At 31.4% G+C, this 8357-nt stretch overlaps 2 protein-coding genes across 4 annotated transcripts; one reads left to right on the forward strand and one right to left on the reverse strand.

Annotated features, from left to right (window-relative positions):
* Window positions 1-937: 937 nt before the first annotated feature.
* On the forward strand, window positions 938-6301 carry LOC106477187 (cell adhesion molecule-related/down-regulated by oncogenes-like). Of its 3 annotated transcripts, none has more exons than XM_013937777.2 (6): window positions 938-1254; window positions 1948-2091; window positions 2680-2823; window positions 4777-4950; window positions 5244-5354; window positions 6140-6301. In XM_013937777.2, exons 1-6 carry the CDS (start codon window positions 984-986, stop codon window positions 6298-6300), a joined length of 1005 nt encoding a protein of 334 aa, XP_013793231.2. In that variant the 5' UTR covers window positions 938-983; the 3' UTR covers window position 6301. The 3 variants fall into 3 exon arrangements, with proteins under 3 accessions (XP_013793231.2, XP_022236550.1, XP_022236551.1); XM_022380842.1 differs by having other exon boundaries at window positions 1969-2091; XM_022380843.1 differs by lacking the exon at window positions 2680-2823.
* Window positions 6302-6621: 320 nt separating this feature from the next.
* Window positions 6622-6930, reverse strand: LOC111084061. The gene has a single exon (XM_022380844.1). It carries the CDS (start codon window positions 6928-6930, stop codon window positions 6622-6624), a length of 309 nt encoding a protein of 102 aa, XP_022236552.1.
* Between the last annotated feature and the right edge of the window lie 1427 nt (window positions 6931-8357).

Below are 8357 nucleotides of genomic sequence, written 5' to 3' on the forward strand. Positions count from 1 at the left end.
GTAAAATAGTTTATTACTTAGAATAGAACTTGAGCTGTTAATTATGTAAAATTGTTTATTACAGAGAATATAACTGGAGTTATTAATTATGTAAAATAGTTTATTATAGAGAATAGAACTGCTGCTGTACGGCACAGCAGCTCGTGGACATGGCTTTAACAATTCCATTTTAGTAGGCTCGTGGACATGGCTTTAACAATTCCACTTTAGTAGGCTCGTGGACATGACTTTAACAATTACACTTTAGTAAGCTCGTGGACATGACTTTAACAATTCCACTGAGTAAGATTAGGAAGGCAGAAGCAGAATATTGAAGTTAGGTCCTAATCTAATAGTAACTTTGATATAAAGATCAAGCAAAACACCAGGAGCTCTATACTTCTGTTACATTTCCATTAAAAAACGAACCTCTTTATAAAAAATACCATTAGTTCATTTTAACATAAAAATATTAGTGCTTCTGTGTTTGATTTTTGTATAAACCAAGTTTTGGTTATGCAGTAGCATGTTATGTTTTCATATCAAATAAACTAGACTAAAAAAACAAAATTTAAATATTGCATCCTGAAAGAACGTTCTCCTACTAAAGTGGAATTGTTAAAGTCATGTCCACGAGCCTACTAAAGTGGAATTGTTAAAGTCATGTCCACGAGCCTACTAAAGTGGGATTGTTAAAGTCATGTCCACGAGCCTACTAAAGTGATTGCAAAAGTTTAAAACTTTACTACATCTTTATTATCTAGTATGTAACACTGACATGTGTGACAGTCAGTGACCAAAAAAATGCATTATTTTCAATAATCAACAATACTTTTCTCAACCTTACCAACATAACTTTAAAATCTCGATTAAAATATATCTAAATTTGTTATGTCAGGATTTGTGTGCATTTAGACAAGATTCAGTTTTGTACAATTGAGGAAAACATAATTGTTTCAGATGCCAGTTTGACCTTGAACTTTGAGCATGAACCATCGTCAGTCATGGTGGAGGCTGACAACAAACGGGCAGTGTTCCGTTGTTCTGTGAATATTCCAAATGCATACATTAGGTGGCTGTGGAATGGAGTGCCTGTGGAAGAAGCCAAACCTCGACATATAAGTTTGAGAACAAGGAGACAGAAACTCGTTGTTAGGATTTCAAGAAAAGAAAAACACCATTCTCACAGTCCATCAAAAAATGACCACTTTCAGTGTATAGCATACCACCAGGGAAGAGCATTAGTAAGCCGCCCAGCAAAGCTTATCGTAGGAGGTATGTATATTGTAAGATATGACATTTTGGCTTAAGTAGAATTTACAGACATTAGCTTAAAGGTTTAAAGGACTGGAGTAAATGTGTATTTAGGAAATAGAACTTGAGCTGTTAATTATGTAAAATAGTTTATTACTGAGAATAGAACTGGAGTTATTAATTATGTAATATAGTTTATTACTGAGAATAGAACTGGGTTTATTAATTATGTAACATATTTTATTACAGAGAATAGAACTGGGGTTATTAATTATGTAAAGTAGTTTATTACAGAGAATAGAACTGGGTTTATTAGTTATGTAATATAGTTTATTACAGAGAATAGAACTGTGGTTATTAATTATGTAATATAGTTTATTACTGAGAATAGAACTGGAGTTATTAATTATGTAATATAGTTTATTACTGAGACTTTAGTATAACTTATATTATTATCCAGACTTTCCAAAGTTTACTAGTGTTAAACTTAAGTTATAAAATATCATAACTTATATTTCTTATATTATTGTATTGTGTATCTAAATCTTCAAGTGTATGTGGTGAACAGAAAAAGTGTTTTTTCTTTTACGATGGTGGATTTGGTCTCAATTGTAATTATGGAAATTGGTTTATTACATTAATGAATATTGTAGTTTTGACTGTTTTCTTGTTGTTTTTTTATGCTTAACCATTATGTGTTTTAATTATATCCAGAATTACAACCTTTTCCTTCAGCAAATGATGTAACACTGTCTGTGATAGCTGGAAATACAGCTGTAATCCCTTGTGTTCCTCCACATGGTATACCCCAGGTCATCACTGAGTTCACCTTTAATGACACAAAAATTGAACTTTCAGGTAGTAGATAATAATATTCATCATTAATTTGAAAAAAGGTGTGTTCAAAATCACAAAATAATTTAAGTTTTACATATTATTCATTTACTTACACCTAAGTAGCCAAGTCAAAATTTTTTTTTTTTCATGTGAAACAAAAAAGTATAAGGTATTGAAATAAGCATTTAACAGTTTAAAAAATTCAATATTTTGGACAGAATACTAATTTCATTACTCTTGCCAGATAGTAAGATTAACTAGTGGTTTTAGTTTCAAAGTTTTAATGGTAAGTCAAAGTATTTTTTACACAGAAAATATTAAATAACCGATATTTCAGAGTAATTATGTTTATTAATTTGTCAGAATTGATCTAAGTTTTAAAAATTGCTTTGCTTAATAAGATATTCATTTTAGCACTTTTCTCTTTGAACATAAACTTAAGTTAGTTTGTATAACTTTAAATCCGAAAATAACGTTTTAAAGAAAATTTAGCGCAGTCTTTATCAACAGAATGATATTATTATATTTCCTTTCATCAAATGCTGGAGAATGAAATCTATAAGTCAAACAGTATATTTTTAACAATCATGTAGTATAACTTGTTTAAAGGTCGGCACCAGCGACAGCCGTCAGGGGACCTGCAAATTTTTGATGCTCAGTTAGTGGACAGTGGCACTTACAGATGTTCAGCATATAATCCTCTAACACAGCAATGTGTAGAAGCTTCGTACCAAGTGTTTCTAACGGTAACAAGTACGTAATGACATTACGTACAACAGTAGAATGTTGAAGTTTGTTACAAACACAATTAAGTCAGTCTAACACAGTTGATAATAACAGTGTATTAAGTCAATCTAGCACAGTTGATAATAACAGTGTATTAAGTCAATCTAGCACAGTTGATAATAACAGTGTATTAGGTCAGTCTAGCACAGTTGATAATAACAGTGTATTAAGTCAATCTAGCAGAGTTGATAATAACAGTGTATTTACACTAACCAAACAAGCAGTCGTATGTGACTCTCGTGCACCATGTTAGGGACTTTTAGCTTGTTTTAAATATATATATATGTATCTTAGTATTCCCCCATCTCCAAAAAGAAAGGTGTAATTCATGCAAATCTAGCACAGTTGATAATAACATTGTATTAAGTCAGTCTAACACAGTTGATAATAACAGTGTATTAAGTCAATCTAGCACAGTTGATAATAACAGTGTGACTTAATACACTGTTATTATTAACAATGTTAAACTGACTTAATACACTATTATTAACAACCATGTTAGACTGACTTAATACACTATTATTAACAACCATGTTAGATTGACTTATTACACTATTATTAACAATGTTAAACTTAATACACTATTATTAACTATGATAGATTGACTTAACACATTATTATTAACTATGATAGATTGACTTAACACACTATTATTAACAGGTATGTTAGATTGACTTAATTATGAACCTAAAAGAACTGGGTCATTGTGTTTTTAACCTCTAGGTTAAGTATCAATAAATATTAATAAGGTTTCCTATTATAATGAGGTGGGCCATGTTATAATTACTATTGATTTACCCAAGTGTTAGACTGATCATTTTGTAATTACTAATGTATAACACTTGGTTTATACATTAGTAATTACAACATTATCAGTCTAACACTTGGTTTATACATTAGTAATTACAACATGATCAGTTTAACACTTGGTTTATACATTAGTAATTACAACATGATCAATCTAACACCTGGTTTATACATTAGTAATTACAACATGATCAGTCTAACAGTTGGTTTATACATTAGTAATTACAACATGATCAGTCTAACAGTTGGTTTATACATTAGTAATTACAACATGATCAGTCTAACACTTGGTTTATGCATTAGTAATTACAACACAATCACTCTAACAGTTGGTTAAAACAATAGTAATCACAACATGATCAGTCTAACAGTCGGTTTAGACTGATAATGTTGTAATTACTATTGTTTTAACCAAGTGTTAAACTGATCATATTGTAATTACTACTGCATAAACCAGGTGTTAGACTGATCATGTTGTAATTACTATTTTATAAACCAAGTGTTAGACTGATTGTGTTGTAATTACTATTGTATAAACCAAGTGTTAGACTAGTTGTGTTGTAATCACTATTGTTTTAACCAAGTGTTAGACTGATCATGTTGTAATTACTATTGTTTTAACCAACTGTTAGACTGATCATGTTGTAATTACTAATGCATAAACCAGGTGTTAGACTGATCATGTTGTAATTACTATTGTATAAACCAAGTGTTAGACTGATCATGTTGTGATTACTATTGTTTTAACCAACTGTTAGAGTGATCATGTTGTAATTACTATTGTTTTAACCAAGTGTTAGACTGATCATGTTGTGATTACTATTGTTTTAATCAACTGTTAGACTGATCATGTTGTAATTACTATTGTTTTAACCAAGTGTTAGTCTGATCATGTTGTGATTACTATTGTTTTAACCAACTGTTAGACTGATTGTGTTGTAATTACTATTGTTTTAACCAAGTGTTAGACTGATCATGTTGTGATTATTAATGTATAAACCAACTGTTAGACTGATCATGTTGTAATTACTAATGTATAAACCAACTGTTAGATTGATCATGTTTCATGTAACACACAAAACAAAAATGTTACATTTCTCCTTTCTTCTTCAGATGAAACATCCCCCATCCCTCCTAGCTTTATTGTGACTCCAAATATCTCTACAAGCGTAGTGCTGGGAGGTAATGTCACCTTGGAGTGTGTGGCTGTGGGAGTGCCACCACCCAATATAACATGGTTGAAGAAATATGGTCAACTTCATAAGCATAGTTCCTCTCAAATAGGAGGTCTGTTCACTTCTAAGCTTGACAGAAAATAAACAATTCATAAAATGTTTACATATTACACTGTACGATTATCAGTCTCAGGTTCATAAAATGTGATTTTATCTTTAGCATTTTTACCCTTTTTCTATCAGGTGTCAAGTCTACGGACTTAGAATTTAACTGTAAATAAAAATTACCTACGTTTGGGGTAATTTCAAGTATATATTCTTTGATGTTTCACATGTTTGAGGAACTGCATCAAAGAAAGTAGTTTGTTTTTTAATACGTTTGTAAAGCTTAACTTACCTTTGCAGGTAATCTGTTGTTGCTAGCTGTTAGGAGGGAAGATGAAGGAATGTACACATGCCTAGCCTCAAATGGTGTTGGACCAGAAGCAACATGGGTTACAAGTTTAGAAGTTAACGGTTGGTTTCAGATTTTAAATGACATCGTATAAAAAAGGATTAAATTTTTCAGTTTCTGTATGTAGACTGTTAAATAGTTGTGAAAAAAAAAGACAAAAATTACATACACGTGTGAATCAACTTTGATTTTTCACTTGTAACATAAAAGTATTCTAAAGCCACTTGCTGTGAAAAGGTTAAGTTATTCTGTAATACGGTTTAATCTCAGATAGTCTACACTTATTATGATGCCCTACAAATCCATTTGTTGATCTGGTAAAATTTCTTAATAGCTGAAAGGATTTTCCAATATTAATTCACATTTTGTAGAAAACTTTAGACAGTCACAGACATTGTTTTTTGTTGTGTGATCAGTTTTGATCTGTGTTTTAAGTGTTATACCATGTAAAAATGTTTGTGTTAAGATTGGATATAAACTCGTAGATTTCAACTGAATCCTTAATTGATATGAAAACAATTAAGTTGGTCAGATGGGAACAAACAATAATTCTAAAAGGTTAACTGTACAGCATTGAATGAAGTATCATTTGAAAGGTAACTTTCTCTGCATTTATTGTTAAATATTAATTTAGAAAAGCTGCCTTGACCAGTTTCAAACTACCATATTATAAGTCTAGTCCTCATGTTGCAATGCACATTTCTATGCTATAGGCCTAGCATTCTTATCCTTATTACACATGCATTTTTTCCAGTATATCTAAGTAGATTCTTTCCATAAGCTTTCCAGCTTCTGAAATATCCTGTGGTAATTGTGATTGAAGTTCTTTGTTTCCTCTTCTCTCTAGAGGTTCCTTTGATCATAAACCCCCCAGAAAGCCAGGAAATAGAAGAAGGAAAGTCTCTAACCCTAAAATGTGGCACAAAGGGACAGCCCAAACCCTCAGTTAGTTGGTTACATGATGGAATAAGAGTTATTAAAGATCAGTGGGTAACACTAAAAGGTTAATGTTCTCTTTGTAATTTGTGCTTTCCAGACATGATTAAATCATTAAGTGGCAAGGTTATGCTCATTTAACAGTTAAAACAAGTTACAGTGACCTGTTTTTAGTGTAATTTGCCAGGTTTGTTGTTCAAGATAATTTCCATGTGATAAAAAGGAATGAAATTCTACTAATTTCAATGGTGCATATGTAGAGAAGTTATGATGTTATGTTGTCTTTATGTTTTATACTTATTTAACTCTTCACTACCAGAAATAGTTACACACCTTCTTACATAACATCTTGAATACCTTCAAACCTTGTTAGAAAAACTTGCATATAATTTCTTAATCACCAAATCCAATCATCAAACTAAACCACCCAACATTTCCAAATCCAATCATCAAACTAAACCACCCAACATTTCCAAATCCAATCATCAAACTAAACCACCCAACATTTCCAAATTCAATCATCAAATTAAACCACCCAACATTTCCAAATTCAATCATCAAACTAAACCACCCAACATTTCCAAATTCAATCATCAAACTAAACCACCCAACATTTCCAAATTCAATCATCAAATTAAACCACCAAACATTTCCAAATTCAATCATCAAACTAAACCACCCAACATTTCCAAATCCAATCATCAAACTAAACTACCCAACATTTCCAAATCCAATCATCAAACTAAACCACCCAACATTTCCAAATTCAATCATCAAACTAAACCACCCAACATTTCCAAATCCAATCATCAAACTAAACCACCCAACATTTCCAGTTGTTCCACCACTATTTGTATTTCCTACATCGGAAAACAAACGTTATATAAGTGAATACACAAATACCACCTCTCGGCTTAAACTCAGAGAATTTTTAAATTCACATTCAAATTACAAGATTTATTCTCTTACAAAGACAAGCTACCATGTTCATGGGTTGTATACAGATATACGGGTTGTGACTTCAGAGCCACCTACATTTGTGAGACTAAACCACATCTTCTTGTGGGTGTTTCCACAACAACTGGATCTTGACTGTTAGGTCATCATTTGTAATCCTAAAAGAACATTCACCACCTTATCTTGCTGAAGAGTTTGAGAATTATACATTTAGACAAATCTGATGTACAATTATTAATTGAAGGAACACTGTTAATAAAACCTGTATATCTGTTCTTTTAAAACTCTTTTAATTGTACAACCCACCAATAACTATTATTGAAATCACACCTAACTATTGTACAAACCACCCCTAACTATTATTGAAATCACACCTAACTATTGTACAAACCACACCTATTGTACAAACCACCCCTAACTATTATTGAAATCACACCTAACTATTGTACAAACCACTCCTATTGTACAACCCACCACTAACTATTATTGAAATCACACCTAACTATTGTACAAACCACCCCTAACTATTAATGAAATCACACCTAACTATTGTACAAACCACACCTATTGTACAAACCACCCCTAACTATTATTGAAATCACACCTAACTATTGTACAAACCACCCCTAACTATTATTGAAATCACACCTAACTATTGTACAAACCACCACTAACTATTATTGAAATCACACCTAACTATTGTACAAACAGCCCCTATTGTACAAACCACCCCTAACTATTATTGAAATCACACCTAACTATTGTACAAACCACCCTTAACTATTATTGGAATCACACCTAACTATTGTACAAACCACACCTATTGTACAAACCACCCCTAACTATTATTGAAATCACACCTAACTATTGTATAAATAATATGTTATGTTTGTTTTACTGTTTCAACCCTTTACCTAAACTGTTAGTAACTTTGTTATGATGGTACAGTATGTTATGTTTGTTTTACTGTTTCAACCCTTTACCTAAACTGTTAGTAACTTTGTTATGATGGTACAGTATGTTATGTTTGTTTTACTGTTTTAACCCTTTACCTAAACTGTTAGTAACTTTGTTATGATGGTACAATATGTTATGTTTGTTTTACTGTTTCAACCCTTTACCTAAACTGTTAGTAACTTTGTTATGATGGTACAATATGTTATGTTTGTTTT

Source organism: Limulus polyphemus, unplaced genomic scaffold (genome assembly GCF_000517525.1).
Source record: "Limulus polyphemus unplaced genomic scaffold, Limulus_polyphemus-2.1.2 Scaffold13262, whole genome shotgun sequence".
Lineage (NCBI taxonomy): Eukaryota > Metazoa > Arthropoda > Merostomata > Xiphosura > Limulidae > Limulus > Limulus polyphemus.

Coding starts and splice junctions, on each gene's coding strand:
- LOC111084061 (XM_022380844.1), bottom strand. CDS start 6,930: ATGATTGGATTTGGAAATGTTGGGTGGTTTAGTTTGATGATTGAATTT.
- LOC106477187 (XM_013937777.2), top strand. CDS start 984: ATGGTGGAGGCTGACAACAAACGGGCAGTGTTCCGTTGTTCTGTGAAT. Junction 2,092..2,679: donor CACAAAAATTGAACTTTCAG/GTAGTAGATAAT, acceptor ACTTGTTTAAAG/GTCGGCACCAGCGACAGCCG. Junction 5,355..6,139: donor TACAAGTTTAGAAGTTAACG/GTTGGTTTCAGA, acceptor TCTTCTCTCTAG/AGGTTCCTTTGATCATAAAC.